Genomic DNA, 18,785 nt, shown 5'->3' with positions numbered 1-18,785 from the left:
GAACACATATCAACAGCTATACAGGACTATTTCGCTTTGAATTCACCCCAAGACTGTAACTGGATCTCTGTCTGGGACGCATTCAAAGCATACATCAGAGGAGTTATTATTTCCTACACTGCTTACATGAAAAAGAGAACCAAACAGGAATTAGATAACTTCGAATCTGAACTTAAAAGATTGGAGTCTATACATCAAACGAACCCTAGCGATATCAAGACTCTAAAACAATTACAGCATGTTAGATATCAATATAATACCTGTCTCAGCAGAACGGCTGCCTCACAGATTTTTATGAGTGCTGCTAAATATTATTCAGATGGTAACAGATGCGGCCAACACCTGGCCTCATACCTAAAGGGTAAACGAAATAAGACTGATATTCCAGCTATCACTACATCAGAAGATATTTTAGTCACCGACCCGAAAGAGATCCTTACACATTTTCATAGATTCTATTCTACCCTATACACTTCAGAAACCCAAACAGACTGTGTTCCTGTCCCGTTTCTCAAAGATCTTACACATACTACCTTGACTGACTCTGATAATATTAACCTAGAATCTGACATTACAATAGATGATATTAATGAGGCACTCAATCACATGTCTACCAAAAAGGCACCTGGCCCTGATGGTCTACCAACCGAATTTTATCAGGTATTCAGTAAATGGCTTTCTCCCTACCTACTGGAATTTTTCCAATACTTGCAGAACACAGGTGATGTTAGGGGCTCTTTTACTGAGGCAACAACTATTGTACTTCCCAAACCTAATAAAGACCCACTCAAAATTCACAATTATAGACCCCTTTCGCTAATCAATTCAGATGCTAAAATATACGCCAAAATATTAGCTAGTAGGTTACAACTAATCCTGCCCAAATTGATTAACCCAGATCAAACTGGTTTCATGTCCAATCGCCTTTCCAGTGACAACACGAGAACGTTTACTCACATAATCTCCCTTGCCAACTCCCTAGATTATTCGATAGTGGCTGTTGGGTTGGATGCTGAAAAAGCTTTCGACTGTGTAGAGTGGCCATTCCTCTTTCATGTAATGGCATGGTTTGGTATGTCTCTTAAATTCATAAATATGGTAAAAGTGTTGTATTCATCTCCGACCAATAAAATATATGCTAACCAATATTTTTCCTTACCTTTCAAACCTAGCAGAGGAACACGACAGGGCTGTCCCTTGTCACCCCTGCTATTTAACATAGCTCTGGAACCACTGTTAATAGCGATCCGCACCTCACCTAACATCCATGGACTTATTCACAACAGAGTGGAAATTAAACTTTCCGCATATGCGGATGACGTTTTGCTATACATAACACCAGACTTCATCTCTCCTCTACTGCAATTATTGTCATCTTACTCTGTTCCCTCTGGATACAAACTAAATATCTCAAAATCGGAAGTAATGCCTCTGAACTGTCCTGAAATGGGTCAAACCATTAAAGATCTTGGTTTACTCTGGTCGCCTACACAACTGAAATACTTGGGATTACACTTTACCCCTAATTTGGATGAAACCCTGGAGCATAATGCCACTCACATTCTTGACTCAGTTCGCTCGTTAACTTCCACATGGTCTCCTTTGAAATTGACATGGTGGGGGAGATTGGACACAATTAAAATGATGATCTCTCCTGTTATCAACTACTCCTTGAGCATGCTTCCTGTTTTAATGAAACCTATCTTCTATACTAAAATAGATAAACTCCTTACCACATTCTTATGGAATAACAAACCTCCGCGTATAAGCTTAAGGAAGCTCAGAAATCCAAAGGATGCAGGAGGGGTTAACTTCCCCAACTTCAAAAACTACCATACTGCATTTCTGCTCCGCCAAGGATCTAGATGGATCTGCACAAATAACGATGTTCCAGAACCAAGATGGCTCCAACTGGAAAGATCCCTAGTTCCTAAATCATCTCTTGAAGACTTACCTTTTCTTGGACACATTGACTCTCTTCATCTGCCACCCATCTTGTATTCCACATGTACAGCTCTGAGACATATTGATGGAATGTCCTCACCGAAATGGCATGGAACTACACAAATACCATTGTGGGGAAATCATAAAATTCGAATACAAAATGCACCAACTTACAATCAAGAGTGGAAATCCAAAGGAATAACTCGACTGTGTCATCTTTACTCGAAGTCACGATGGACTCCATTTCAGCAGTTAATTGAATCTTATCAGTTACCTAAATCACACTTCTTCAAGTGGATACAATTAAAATCAGCTATTACTGTACACTTAAAACAACAACCTGTTGTGGATGAGCCTCCTCACCTCTTGGTGTTATGCGATCAGATTTATTGTACTAAGCATGAATCGGCACAATGGTATAAAATCATGAGGAAGCATGACACATTTTCACTCAACACTCTTTATTCAATATGGAATGATGATACTGGACTAGAATTGGACTCATCTGAATGGAGGGACATTTGGAAAATGTCGCATTCTGCACTTGCTTCCTCAGCAATAACCCAATCTGTCTTCTTTCTCATCCACAAGGCCTATTGGACCCCTATTAAACTTGCAAAGATAGCTCGTCACCCAGGTTTGATGGATAACAATTGCTGGTCTTGTCATGCCTATCCAGGAACATTATCTCACATGATTTTTCATTGCAAACCCATTAATCATTATTGGACTCAAATCTGGCATACCATCAGTGTCCTGCTGCACATCACTGAACCAATTACTTTGGCAATTGTGTTGTACAGCCCTCACGGCCTGCAGTCACCTATAGCTGAACCACAGCCCAAACTACTCAGGGCTCTGATATCTATATCGATTAAACAAATTCTAACCAACTGGAAAAATGCGGCTGCATTATCTTACTCGGTTTGGTGGAATCAGGTATGCCTTATTGCCAAATTCGAACTTGCTGCTGCGGAACGTAAGGGGTCCTTGCACAAAACTAATAAATTGTGGCAACCGCTACTAGATTATTGTACTGATTTCATATACGTTGTACAATTACTTATCATGCATAGACTTCTTTGCCAAGCAGTCCTTTTCTTTCTTTCTCTTCGTCTTTTTCCTTTTACCTAAGGTTTGCAATGCACTGTCTGAACTTAGATTATATTTTTGGATTAGGTCTCTTTTAACGCATTGCCTTATGACAGACGGATCTTATTGTTCTTTGTTTATTTCTGTATTCTAAAATTTTAATAAACTTTTGGAACTTAAACTTAGCCAAAGCTGACAGAAATTTAAATTATAAGGGGTCCAAACTGTTTGTGCCTAATTTCGCTAAGAACACAGCGAATATGAGGAAACAATTCCTCATGTTGAGACTTCAATTGAAAGAAAAAGGATTCAAATATGGATTGTATTACCCTGCAATAATGAGAGTAACAAGTGGAGATAAATCCTTATTTTTTGAAGATCCGGAGAAGTTAAAAGACTTCTTGTTAACTTCTGAGCCAATGTCTATTTAAAACAAATTAACTTGAACAACCTGGACTTTGTAATTGTCATGTAGGTTTTGGGAAAATCAATCAACAAAAGATTTGGATAAAAATAAAATGGAAAGTACGGTTCTTTTCTGAGAGGCTTTTCTCTCTGTTGCTTTAGAGGAAAGTGAAGATCATCTGGAAAAACTCAGTCATGCTTATGAAGGAATACATAGAAGAACAGAAGAAAATAAAAGAACAAGAGGCCATTCAGAAAAGTTGAAAGGGGACAGATTCAATACAAATGCCAGGAAGTTCTTCTTTACCCAACGTGTGGTGGACACTTGGAATGCGCTTCCAGAGGACGTTATAGGGCAGAATACAGTACTGGGATTTAAGAGAGGATTGGACATTTTCCTGCTGGAAAAGGGAATAGAAGGGTATAAATAGAGGATTACTGCTCAGGTCCTGGACCTGTTGGGCCGCCGCGTGAGCGGACTGCTGGGCAAGATGGACCTCAGGTCTGACCCAGCAGAGGCATTGCTTATGTTCTTATGTTCTTATGTTAAGTTTCAAGATTTGGCAATGAGTATGGACTGATAATTACAAGAGCTCTCTTAATTTAGGAAAAGCGAGTACAGAAATATGTACCTGGGAAAAGTATTGGAGGAGATAGAAAACAAAAATGTTCATATAAATACTTTGAATCTACAGAAAAATACTTGGTCAGGAACCGTTAGAATTCCAAAAATTTTAAAGACTTCAAAGAATAGATAATCAAAAATAAAATGTTACAAAAGATTGGAAACAGGAAAAGATGTTCTTATTTAAGAATGAATCCAGAATGTTTAGGTTTAAGTAAAAGTTGGAACATTATAAAGAAAATGATAAAGAAGTCTCTTCATACTGAAATTGACATTTTACAGATGAAAATATTTCAGAACGTGACCAAGTGACTAACCAAGAATTAGAAGCACATTTGTATTGTACCATTTGACTAATTTGGACTTTTATTTTTAACTAATATACCTAATTTTTATTTGTCAGGTTCTGTAGTTGCATATACTCATTTTTGAAATGATATTATATGGGTTTTTGAATATGATTTTATTTAAGAAGTTGACTTTAGTTAAATAAATTTTAGGGAGTAGACTAATCTGTAATGAATTTAAAAATTTGTACAAAACTTATACTGTTTTTTTATTCATTTCATATAATAAGATGTTATGTAAATGTCATGAATTGTCTGAAACATTAATTATTAGGTGTATATTGAAAGTAATGAGTTAAATATTCAGTTTGATTCAGATTATACTTTAAATAACAAAAGAAGCATGGGGTTTAATTTCAGATATATGAATTTCTTTTTGAATTATTTGTTACTAATTTAGGAGGAAGAGGTTAAAACAATGATTTCAAGGAAGGAAGATATAATTGTTGTTTAATGGTATTTTATTTGATGTTCTAGGGAAAATTTACATGATTGAATTAGAGACTAAAGTTATTATTTATAGTAATAGTTTAGATGGATGGTAACTTCATTTTAATGAAATATATATTATTTGAAGGAAAAGATGTTCTAATGTGTGTTGAAAAAGTCAGTGGAATAGTTAAAAAGGAAAAAGGAGTCAATATTTCTGCATTTTGGGATGGTCATGGTAAAACTCAAAAGGATATACAAGAAAGTTTGGAAAATATGAATTATTTAATAGAAGTTAAATTCTGTTATATGAAGTTGTTTTATAGAGATGATTAACTAATTTTACTTACAGGATTTTAGAAAAGGGAAAAAGGGAAAAAAGGGAGAAAAGAAAAAAAGGAAACAAGGAAAGAAGGAAAGAAAAAAAAATTCATATGCTATCTTTTTAAATTATGAATTGTTTAATAAGAAAGATGATTCTTATCTTTGACTTTAAAGGTTCTATAAATTCAGACTTGAGTTCTATTAAGTAAAATTTTACTAAATGGTAAAGTAAATATATTTAATGTCAATGTTAATTTGATAGGCATGTAAAAATGAAATAGTTTTTATGATGAAAGTTTAAGGGTTGTTTTATGACTATTGTCTATATAATAAGGATTATATATATATAATAAGGATTATATATAATATATAATCCTTATTATATAGACAATAGTCATAAAACAACCCTTAAACTTTCATCATAAAAACTATTTCATTTTTACATGCCTATCAAATTAACATTGACATTAAATATATTTACTTTACCATTTAGTAAAATTTTACTTAATAGAACTCAAGTCTGAATTTATAGAACCTTTAAAGTCAAAGATATATATATATATATATATATCATTTCTTCTTTTGGAAAAGATTGTAAAATATTTATGGTAATGATAAGATATGATTTGGAAAACTTGATTTAATTGGAAATTTTTTTAAATGGGTTTTATGAAAAACATCTATACTATAAATAATTAAGACTACATTATGGCAAGGGTTTATAGTGGGATTATTTGTTTCATAATGCATTATGAATAAATCTAATATTTTCAAATATTGTAAGAGAAAGAAGTGATGGAATGTTGCCTGGGGGGGTATTGTGATTACTAATCCTATGTGTGTTCCAAGGCAATCGATTTATGTGGGGGTGGGGAGGGAAAAGGGAGGTTTTTTTTTTTCAAAATCAGGGATGGGAGGATAGGGAATGATGGGACTGAAGAAGATCAATTTAATTTTTCATTGGTTATTATCTGTGTAATGGTGTCTAATCATATTAAATTGAATAAATTTAAATATCATTGGTGGATTATACATTTGGAAGTAGATGGATATTAAAATATTTTCATTGAATGTCAATGGCCTTAACCATCAAATAAAAAGGAAAAAAATGTTAGCTTTCCTAAAACAGCAAAATGCTGATTTGTATTTTATTCAAGAGACGCACCTATCAATGATGGAATCAAGAAAATTGGAAGGGGGTTGGGTTCAACAAAATTTTTTTGCCCCTGTAGTTGGCAAGAAAGCTGGGGTTGCAATATTAATAAATAAAAAATCTACAGCCAATTTTCAGCTGATTGATTCGGATCCTTTAGATGTTAAAATGAGCATGGGAAATACTACCCTGGAACTGTTCAATGTGTATGCTCCAAATACGAATCAAATGGAATTTTTTAAGAATCTACAACAATTACTACTCCCACTGGCTACTTCTAATCTAATAGTGGCTGGAGATTTCAATGCTGAAATGGATTCATTAATGGATAAAAAACAAGTAAAATTATGAAGTCACTAGGGTTAGACAATTTGGCACAATCTTGTAATTTAATAGATATATGGCGTATACTTCATTTTAATGATCGGGAATTTTCCTTTTGTTCACAGGTCCATAATTCTTTTTCAAGAATAGGTTATATTTTTCTCTCGAATCAAATAGTTCAGAAAGTGACAAAAGCCACCATAGATCCTATTATTTTTTCTGATCATGGTGGTGTATGGATTGAGTTACAGTCTGATGAGCAAGATTATTTTAAGTCTGTTTGGAGATTTGATAATACTTTGATTACGGATTCAAATTTCCTTGAAGAATTTAAACTAAAAATGATTGAATTTTTCCAACTTAATACCTCAGAAGATATTAACATAGAAACGTTATGGGATGCATTTAAGGCTATAATGAGAGGTAATATTATTTCATATTCGGCATATATTAGAAAACAACTTAAAAACAATTTTATAATTTGGAAAAAGAAATTAAACATTTGGAAAATAAATTAATTGATAAATGGGAACAAAATACCCTACAAGCTTTATTAAAAGCAAAAGGCAAATATAATGAGATATCTTCTAAATTTGTAATGAAAGATTTGTTTTCCCAACAAACTCAGTATTATGGAAACTCAAATAAGGCAGGAAGATTATTGGCAAATTATCTTAAAGCAAAGAAAAGAAGAACAAAAATTATTGCAATAAAGGATGAAAATGGAGAAACACATACTAAAATTGAAAATATTTTAAGGCAATTTCTAAATTTTTATAAAGACCTATATTATTCTGAGCCTTATGGAGATAGGGAAAAATATGGTTTAGAATTTGTGAATCTAATTATTGGACCGAAGGTTCCTGAACATATAAAAAGAAGTTTAGAGGAGCCTATATCACTAAAAGAATTAGAAGCAGCATTGAAGTCTCTTAGAGTTGGATCTGCTCCAGGTGGTGATGGTTTTACAGTAGAGTTTTATAAATCATTTCAAAGTACCCTTTTACCCTATTTATTAAATTTCAACTGACTAAAGGTTGTATTACAGGTACTATGGCCGAATCATTAACAATTGTTTTGCCAAAGCCAAACAAAGATTCCACTTTGGTTTCAAACTACAGGCCTATCTCGTTAATCAATGTTGATGGAAAACTTTTAGCTAAGATATTGGCTTTACGATTGGCTAAGGCTCTCCCTTTTATTATTGATATGCACCAAACAGGATTTGTTGCTGAGACATTCTTCTAACAATACTAGATTGGCTTTTCATACTCTAAATTTAACAAAAAACATGAATGATCCGGCTTTCTCTGTCTCTTTGGATGCGGAGAAAGCCTTTGATCGAGTTGAATGGACTTTAATGTATCAGTCATTAGAATGGTATGGTATAGGTTCAGGATTTATACAAATGATTCAGACAGTGTATAACTCCCCTGGTGCAAGATTATACATTAATAACAATTTATCAGAGCGTTTTAATTTGCAGAGGGGGGTTAGACAAGGTTGTTCTTTGCTTTTTGATATTGTTTTAGAACCCTTGTTATTAGCCATTCAACAGGCAAAGGGGATGCAGGGTATTCCTCGTGCAGATTGGGAATATAAAATCTCTTTTATGCAGATGATATACTGCTTTATTTGAGGAAACTACCATTCCATGCTTACTTGAATTGATAGAGAAATTTGGAAAGTTTTCAGGATATAAGATAAATTGGAGCAATTCAGAAATTCTTCCACTTAATGTGCATTGTACTAAAAGATTATTTGATTCATTCTCATTTGTATAGAAAGAAGATGGATTAAAATATTTAGGTATTAGAATAAAAAACACACTAGAAAACACAATGAAGGAGAATGAAAATTTTTATTAAAAAAAAGTAACAGAAATGTACGAGCAAAGGAATTCTCTACATCTTTCTTGGTGGGGGAGAGTCCAAACTATTAAAATGATGATATTGCCTGTGGTTTGTTATCAAATTAGTATGATACCAGTTTTTTTTCAGGGGTCCTTTTATAAAAAATTAAATAGTATTCTTACAAAATTTGTTTGGCTGGGTAAAATGCCTAGAATTGCCTTAGTATCTTTACAAAAATCAATTGTGGAGGGTGGGGTAAATTTTCCAAACTTTTATAGGTATCATCAAGCCTATATTTTATGCCAGGGTATGTATTGGGTCCTCCCAGAGCTCATGGAAAACATCCCAGATTGGCTGTATTTGGAATGGCGACTCTTGTTTCCTTAACATCTATCTCATGTTCTCAGTGTAAAAATGCCTAGAATATATAAAGAGAATAGAATATTGATGGATACATGGAAAACATTACATTATGTCAGCAATTTAACACCTAACCCAATACACAAATCAACAAATCAATCTATTTGGCTAAACTCCAAGATTCAAATTGGCGGTTTTAAAATCGTATGAAAGAATTGGATTATTGCAGGTATACGGACTCTAGGAGATGTTATTTTAAATGGTAAACTGCTTGATTTTTTACAGTTGCAACATAAATATGGTTTAAACAAATCACAAAGTTTTAAATGGTTGCAGCTGAAGCAGGCTATTCAGGAGGGGTTCCCTTAATGAAAAAATCTTAGCAATCAGTATAGTCTAGAATTCTTATGCTTTCAGGCGGATTTCTTGGTATAAATTGATATCTGGATTTATGAATAAAAAACCAAAGACTGGTCTTAGAGACATTTGGAGCATTGAGATTAAGCATCAAATTTCTGCATCTCAATGGCCATGAATTTGGTCTTGGAGAATGAGATGTACAGTGTCTGCATCTATGAGACAAACTTGGTTCTTTTTGTTATATAGAACATTTTGGACCCCAGTTAGATTACAAAAGTTGGATAGCTCTAAGTCTAATAGATGCTGGCACTGTAATCTGGAAGAAGGGACTTTAGATCATTTATTATACTTTTGTCCCTGTATCATGGCCTTTTGGAAATCAATTTGGTCACAAATTAATTCTTTATTGGAAAACCATGTAGCTCTATAATATGATACAATTCTATTTGGGAGAATAAAAAGTCAAATTTCATCAAGCAATAATAAACTTTTATTAATAATGACAGGAGTTGCCATTCAACATATCACCAGAAATTGGAAAAATTTCACCAGACTTAATTACTCCTTCTGGTGGAATTCGTTGTGTCATATATACAAAATGGAAAGAACAATTGCCATACAAAAAGGGAATTATAATAATTTTAAAAAGATTTGGGGGCCATTGATAACATATTGTAATGATTAGACACCTTTTTAATCAATATTTTTGAATATAACACATGTATGATATGCTTGATTTACAATATTTGTGGAAAGGGAGGGGCTTAATTTATGTATTTAAGATGATAATAGAAAAGAATTTCAAGTGATGTGTATGATTCAATTCATGTAATATTGTACACTTGATGTAAGATGAAAAAATGAATAAAGAATTGGGAAAAAACCAAATATCTTCCAATAATAACAAACTTTTAATGATTCTGACAGGAGTTGCCATTCAACAAATAACGCATAATTGGAAAAATTGGAATAGATTGAATTATAGTTTTTGGTGGAGATCAGTGTGTCACATATATAAAATGGAAAGAACATTTGCTGTTCAAAAAGGATATTTTAATAAATTTAAAGATGTGTGGGGACCATTAATAAATTATTGTAATGAATAGATAGCATTTTCCCCTGATTAAAATAAATGAAAAAATGGAGAGGGGGGTGGTTTTTTGGATTTCATTATTTATGAAGGTATGGAAGAATTTATTATATTATATGTATTATTTAATATTATTATGATGGTAGGGGAGGGGATAAATTTTATTTATTGAAAATGTTTGTGGAATTTCAAGTGATTTATTGGTCAAATTGTCATTACTTTCTGTGCACTTGATGTTAAACATAAAATGAATAAAGAATTAAAAAAAAAAAAAAGAGAATGACTTGGGGACAAATGTTTCCTCGTCCCATTCACATGAGTTTTGTCACTGTTCATGTCCCTGCCCCATTCCTCTGAGCCAGTGGTTCTCCCTAATGAATATGCATGAGAGAGATTTGCATATAATGGAGGAGATAGACATGTAAATACATCTTATGCATATTCATTAGGGATATCTTGAAAACCCAACAGGCTGGGGGTCCCCCAGGACATGGTTGAAAACCACTGCTCTAAGCTCCTTCTTAACCGCACGAGCCTCGAATACTTATGATTTTAAAGTGTTTGAGGCTTGTGCAGAGGAGGATGAAGCTTGCAGGAATGGGGCAAGGACAGGACTTGCCATTGACCCACATACAGTTAGATTGCGATTACTAGAAACGGATTGATCCAATAGATCAATGATTTGCTTTATTTTCTAATTTTGCTTTACCACAGTGAAGTGGAAGTAGCATTCATCCATCAGTGGATCCACTGCCTGTCCCTGCTCTGGAAGATCTATAGTATGAACCCGTGGTCTCGGAGCACGCTGCGAGCCACTCTTGCTGTCACCATACAAGTCAACTCAGCTGAGAAGACCAGGAATGAAGCCACGGTGGGCAACCTAATGACACTGTATTTCAACAACTGTATAGTCACTTTGTAGAAACTACAAATAGACTGCATAACCCACAATAGAAATTTAATTTACAGTGCTGGTATGTGCTGCCACAACTCCCATGCCAAAGAAAACCTTAACGTTTGGCCCTGCTTAACGCTAGTTTTGCAACATAAGAACATAAGAAGTTGCCCCCGCTGAGTCAGACCAGAGGTCCATTTTGCTCAGCGGTCCGCTCCTGCGGAGGCCCATCAGGCCTAGTGCCTGAACAGTGGTCCCTGATTAATTTTGTAACTTACCTCTAATCCCATCCCTATAATCTACCTCTACTCTTATCTGTACCCCTCAATCACTTTGTCTTCCAAGTACCTATCCAAAGCTTCTTTGAACCCCTGTAGCGTGCTCCTGTTTATCACATCCTCTGGTAGCGCGTTCCATGTATCCACCACCCTCTGTGTGAAAAAGAACTTCCTGGCGTTTGTTCTAAACCTCTCCCCTTTCAATTTCTCTGAGTGCCCCCTTGAACTTATTGATCCCCTTAATTTGAAAAATCTGTCCCTGTCTATTTTTTCCATGCCCTTCATGATCTTGAAGGTTTCTATCATGTCTCCTCTAAGTCTCCGCTTTTCCAGGGAGAAAAGCCCTAGCTTTTTCAGTCTGTCAGTATATGAGAGGTCCTCCATACACTTTATTAGCTTAGTTGCTCTTCTCTGGACCCTCTCAAGTCCTTCTTGAGGTACGGCGACCAGAACTGAACACAGTACTCCAGGTGCGGGCGCACCATAGCACGATACAGTGGCAGGATGACTTCCTTTGTCCTGGTCGTGATACCCTTCTTAATGATACCCAACATTCTGTTTGCTTTCCTTGAGGCCGTGGCACACTGCGCCGACGCCTTCAATGTTGTGTCTACCATCACTCCCAGGTCTCTTTCAAGGTCGCTTACCCCTAGCGCTGATCCCCCCATTTTGTAAGTGAACATCGGGGGGTTTTTTCCCTATATGCATGACCTTCCATTTCCCTATGTTGAAACTCATTTGCCACTTTTTGGCCCATTTTTCCAGTGTTGTCAGATCTTTTTGGAGATCTTCGCAGTCCTCCGTGTTATTGACCTTGCGATATAGTTTGGTGTCATCCGCAAATTTAATAACCTCACATTTTGTTCCTGCCTCCAAGTCGTTAATGAATATATTGAATAGGAGCGGTCCCAGCACCGACCCCTGTGGAACTCCGCTCGTGACCCATTGCCAGTCTGAGTAATGTCCCTTTACTCCAACCCTCTGTTTCCTGTCCGCCAGCCAGTTTTTGATCCATCGGTGGACCTCCCCTTGCACCCCATGGTTCCATAGCTTCCTTAGTAGTCTTTCATGTGGCACCTTGTCGAAGGCTTTTTGGAAGTCAAGGTAAATGATATCTATGGATTCCCCTTTATCCACCTGGCTGGTTACCCCCTCAAAGAAGTATAAGTTCGTGAGGCATGACCTGCCCTTGCAGAAGCCATGCTGGCTCGACTTTAGCTGCCCATAGTTGTCGATGTGTTCCCAGCTGCTGTCTTTAATTAGTGCTTCCATCATCTTTCCCGGGACCGAGGTCAAGCTCACCGGCCTGTAGTTTCCTGGGTCTCCCCTTGAGCCTTTCTTGAAGATGGCCGTGACATTTGCTATTTTCCAGTCTTCCGGAATCTCTCCAGTTTTTAGGGATAGGTTGCATATTTGTCGAAGTGGCTCAGCTATTTCGTTCCTTAGTTCCTTGAGTACCCTTGAGTGAATGCCATCCGGACCTGGCGATTTGGCGCTCTTTAGCCTGTCTATCTGCCTGAGGACTTCCACCTTGCTCACCTCTAGCTGGAGATTTTCATCCTGCTCTCCTTTTACGATCTCCTCGGGCTCCGGAATGTTGGTTGTGTCCTCTCTCGTGAAAACTGATGTGAAGAACTTATTTAGCCTGTCAGCTATCTCCTTTTCCTCTTTTACCACTCCCTTTCTGTCCCCATCATCCAAGGGTCCCACTTCCTCCCTTGCTGGTTGCTTCCCCTTAACATAATAACATACTAATGCAAATGCAAACATGATACCCTAGCCACCTGAATCAGATGGACTCCCCAGTCATTAGGAGCGGTATAGACATTACATTACATTAGAGATTTCTATTCCATCTGTGCCTTGCGGTTCTAGGCGGATTACAATATAGAAGATATCTGGGCATTTCCAGTAGAATTGCATTACAGGAGAAGAGTAAATTATAGGTTACAGTAGAGAATTACAGTACATTCAAGATTACAGAAGATGTTACATAACAACAGATTCAAGTTACAGCGGATGGAGAGTAACAACATATTCATGTTATAGAAGGTGGTTACATAGCGTTGATGATTACATGACGTTGGTTACATAATGTTGATGATATAGTCTGTAGGGTGTTTAGTTTGAGGATTGGACTAACTCTGACGCTTCCATGTCAGAGTTAGGAAAAGGTGCCTGTTTTAAATGACATGAGTTTCACTTCCCACTGGTCTTTTTCCAGATTATCTCCTCCTATATGGACTATGTCCAGTGCTGCCAGAGTCTGGGGAGTGGGCAAGACTACAAATACTTTAAGGAGAGTGCCATTCAGCGCAGCACTCACCTCCCTGTCACGAAAGAAGGTGTCTTTACTCTTTTCCAGCTCTCCCTAGCCCTAGTCAGCATAAAGCTGTCCTCTGGGAACCTGAGCGAATCCATCCATTTTGGTGAGTATGAACAAAGTGCTGCTCTGTCTTGGCATTCATGGAGAAGAGCTGCTCATGACTGCTTCTTCCTTTGGCTTTTCAGCATATCGCTCTTATCACCTGGCTTCATTGCTGAACAGACCATGTCTAGAGTGTGCAGTGCTTCCTCTCTTATATACATCTTTGCTCTTGAGTAACAGGTACCGTTTCTGTGTCTCATAAGTCATTCACTGTGGCCCGCAGCTCCTGGGAGAGTCTCGCACTATTTTCTGCAACACTGATGCTGGAGAACGACACACTGTTAGCTTCATGTACTCTTCCATTTATCATTTTTTTAAGTGCACTGCTCCACCTTTCAGTCGTGAAGTCTTTGGGGCCCTTATACTAAAGTGCATTAAATAGCTAGATACTGTAGTTAAATAGCTCTAAGTGTAATAGATGCTGGCACTGTCATATCGAAGCTGAGACATTAGATCATTTGCTATTTTATTGTCCATTGATACATGCTTTTTGGAAATCGATTTGGGGTCAAATAAATAGCTTGTTGGAAAATTTGGTGGCATTATCGTATGATACGGTGTTATTTGGAACATCAATGAGAGCTAAGAGCCAAATATCCTCTAACAATAATAAGCTATTACTCATTATGACAGGGGTTGCCATATAATTTCGCTGTGGCTATAGTGTTCTTAAAGCCTTCCGAAATCAGTTATAACAACCCACACAAAAGCAGAAGGTCAAAACAATTTTCACTTCTTTTGTTAGAGCATTAGCTCTTAGCTCATGGACCTCAGTAGTGCCATTCCATGCTATTAAACTTTAAGCATGCAAGACCCCTGATCGTCATTGGTCCCATGTAATTGCCATATAGCATATCATGAGGAATTGGAAAAATTGAGATCGTCTGAATTATAGCTTTTGGTGGAACTCGCTATGTCACATATTTAAAATGGAAAGGGTAATTGCCATGCAGCAAGGGAATTTTAAGAAATTTCAGGATATTTGGGAGCCATTAACAAAATACTGCAATGAATGAATACCATTTTTTCCCCTTTAAAAAAATGCACATCCAAGGTGTGTGTGTGGGGGGGGGGGGGTATTTTGGTTTTCTTATGAGTGCAAAATGAATATAGGGGATGGAGGGATATGGAATCTGAAGTAGATTTTGATAGGCTATTAAGTGATGTATTTAAGTATGAAATGATGTTATATGCTGTTACACTTACTATAAGTTTTAAAACTCAATAATGCCTAGAATTGCTTTAGTATCTTTACAAAAGCCAATTGAGGATGGAATAAATTTTCCAAACTTTTATAGGTATCATCAAGCCTATATTTTATGCCAGGGTATGTATTGGGTCTTCCCAGAACTCATGGATAACGCCCCGGATTGGTTGTATTTGGAGTGGCGACTCTTGTTTCCTTTAAATTTATCTCATGTTCTCAGTATCAAAATGCCTAGAAATATAAAGAGAACAGAATATTGATTGATACATGGAAAACATTGCGATACGTTAGTAATTTAACACCTATTCCAATAAATAAATCAACAAATCAATCTTTATGGATAAACTCCAAGATTCAAATTGGTGGATTTCAAATCGTATGGAAGCATTAGATTATTGCAGGTATACGAACTCTAAATGTTGTTATTTCAAATGGTAAACTGCTTGATATTTCACAGTTGCAACATAGATTTGGTCTTAATAAATCACAAAGTTTTAAATGGTTGCAACTGAAGCAGGCTATTCAGGAGGGGTTCCCTGAATGGAAAAATCTTAGCAATCAGTATAGTCTGGAATTCTTATGCTTTCAGGCGGATTTCTTGGGACACCAGGCCACACAGTGGTATAAATTGATATCTGGATTTATGAATAAAAAACCAAAGACTGGTCTTAGAGACATTTGGAGCATTGAGATTAAGCATCAAATTTCTGCATCTCAATGGCCACGAATTTGGTCTTGGAGAATGAGATGTACAGTGTCTGCATCTTTGAGAAAAACTTGGTTCTTTTTGTTATATAGAACATTTTGGACCCCAGTTAGATTACAAAAGTTGGATAGCTCTAAGTCTAATAGATGCTGGCATTGTAATCTGGAAGAAGGGACTTTAGATCATTTATTATACTTTTGTCCCTGTATTATGGTCTTTTGGAAATCAATTTGGTTTCAAATTAATTGCTTATTAGAAAACCATGTAGCTCTATCAAATGATACAATTCTATTTGGGACGTCAATGAGAATAAAAAGTCAAATTTCATCAAGCAATAACAAAATTTTATTTATTTTTTTTTTTAAATTCTTTATTCATTTTATATTTTACATCAAGTGTACAGAAAATAACATCATAATACATCAAAACATCACTTGAAATTCCATAACATTTTCCATAAATAAGATTTATCCCCCTCCTACCCCCCCTGCCAATATCAAATAAACTACATAATAAAATACAGTATAATCTATCCATCTCTTCATATCAAATGATGAAAATCACAAACCCACCCCCATCCCCTAAAATCATTTATGCTATACAGGGAAAAATGATAATTGTTCATCACAATACTTTATTAATGGCCCCCACACATCCTTAAATTTATTAAAAAATCATTTTTGAACAGCTAACGCTCTTTCCATTTTATACAAGTGACACACTGAATTCCACCAAAAACTATAATTCAGTCTTTTCCAATCCTTCCAATTATACGTGATTTGTTGAATGGCAACTCCTGTCAAAATCATTAAAAGTTTGTTATTATTGGAAGATATTTGGCATTTAGCTCTCATAGTTTCAAGTTTCAAGTTTATTTAAGCTTTTGATGAATCGCCTATTACAATTGCTAGGCGATGTACATAGTCTAAGTAAACTAGATAAAGAAACTTAACATAATAACAATAACATTTCAATTAATACTTACATGAGGGGTAAGGAAAGGAGTTAAAAGTTACAATATTGGGTATGGTAAGAAAAAAAGGGAAAGACAAGAGGAAGGGGTACAAAATACCAAAGCACAATCTATATAGTGTTATTAAAACAAGTAAAAAGGTTTCAAGAGTTATAGGCATCTTTAAATAAATAAGTTTTTAAAAGTTTTTTAAATGTTACAATATCATGTTCTGTTCTAATGTACTGAGGAAGGGCATTCCACCATTGTGGACCCGCCACAGTGAACATGTCTAATCTTCTGGTCCCTATGATTTTCAAGGAAGGTACGGAAAGCAAGTTTTGATCTGATGATCGCAAAGAGCGTTGAGTTTTATATGGGATCAATGATCTAGAAATGAATTGTGGTTCACTGGATGCCAAGGTCTTAAAAATGAGAAGCATTATTTTAAACAAAATCCTATGACCGATTGGTAGCCAGTGAGCGTCTATTAATAGTGGGGATACGTGGTCGAATTTTTTTGCATTGTAAATTAGTTTTATGGCCGTATTCTGAATTATCTGTAATCTCCTTTTTTCTTTTTGTGTAATGTTTATAAATAGGGCATTACAATAATCAATTTTTGATATTATAAAGGAATGGATTAGTATCTTTAATGAGGATAATAATAATAATAATAATAACTTTATTTTTGTATACCGCAATACCACAAACAGTTCAGAGCGGTTTACAATGCAAGAAACTGTAGAAATTTGGCAATTGACCTAATCTGACGTAATTTGAAGAAACAGTTTTTAACGGTGAGAGAGATATGTTCGTGGTAGGTTAATTTGTCATCTAGAAGTACACCAAGAATTTTAACTGAGGATACCAAATTGATTGGGATGTTATTAAGATAGAACGGTTTTGAGAGTGATATATCTTTTTTCCAGTTGAATAGCATAGATTTAGTCTTATTAATGTTTAAAGCTAATTTATTTGTGTTAAGCCAATTTTGTATTTGTTTTAGTTTTTGATTGATAGAAGAGATTTCTATGTTATTTTCCGGATCCAAGGGATGTATAAGTTGAATGTCATCTGCGTATGAAAATGGAATAAAGCCTATAGCCTGACAGATCTCTAATAATGGTGAAAGGAAAATGTTAAATAATAAAGGGGACAAAATGGATCCTTGCGGGATTCCAAATGTTGATGTATAAGAAATGGAATCTTCGTTATTGAATCTAACAAAGGAAGTTCGATTAGCAAGATATGAATTAAACCATTCTAAAACTCTCTCATTTATTCCTTTTTCCTCAAGTCTGTTTAAAAGCAAATCGTGATCTATGGTGTCAAAGGCAGCAGATATGTCTAAAGAGAAAAGAATAACAGATTTGTGGTGGTCTAGATAGTATTGGATATTCGAAGTTAAGCCTATTAATGAATATTCGGTGTCGTGGAATTTTCTAAATCCAGTTTGATTAGGGTGTAAAGCATTTGTTTTCTCGATGAAGTCGGAAAGTTGATTAAAAATCAGTTTTTCTGTTAGTTTTGCAATAAATGGTATATTTGCTATCGGGCGGTAACTGGATACTTCATTGATGCTGATTTTATGATTTTTGACGATAGGGGTAATGGAAGCAGTCTTCCATTGAGGTGGGACTGTAGAGGTGAGTAAGCTATTCTGAATGAGTGATAATATGAATGGGCCAAAATATGAGAAGTGTTTTTTCAAATAAAAAGGTGGAATTATTTCGGATCGGGAACTTTTTAAATTGACTTGTTGAAATAAGGATTCAATATCTTGAAGTGAGGGGATTTTGAAATTTGAACATTTTGCTGTCGGAATGAGTTCTGATTGAACTGTGGTTTTAGAGTTGGTTAATGTGTTTTGGGAGAAGGAATTGCGAATATTATTTATCTTTTGAGTGAATGCGTCGGCTAGTTCTTGAGCTTTTAATGAGGATTTTTGCATGGGATTGTTTAATTTATTTTTTGGGTCCATAGATTTTAAAATGTTGTAAAGTATAGAAG

At 35.5% G+C, this 18,785-nt stretch overlaps 1 protein-coding gene across 1 annotated transcript in view; it reads left to right on the top strand.

Annotated features, from left to right (window-relative positions):
• Positions 1-18,785, top strand: part of ADCY10 (adenylate cyclase 10) — an 803,671-nt gene that overhangs the window by 662,023 nt on the left and 122,863 nt on the right. The window contains exons 29-31 of the mRNA XM_033944139.1: positions 11,021-11,177; positions 13,704-13,908; positions 13,991-14,087. Of these exons, the coding sequence (XP_033800030.1) occupies positions 11,021-11,177; positions 13,704-13,908; positions 13,991-14,087 (459 nt within the window). The remainder of the gene's footprint in view (positions 1-11,020; positions 11,178-13,703; positions 13,909-13,990; positions 14,088-18,785) is intronic.

This window comes from Geotrypetes seraphini, chromosome 5 (assembly GCF_902459505.1).
Source record: "Geotrypetes seraphini chromosome 5, aGeoSer1.1, whole genome shotgun sequence".
Lineage (NCBI taxonomy): Eukaryota > Metazoa > Chordata > Amphibia > Gymnophiona > Dermophiidae > Geotrypetes > Geotrypetes seraphini.
This window is presented reverse-complemented; position numbering and strand designations above follow the sequence as displayed.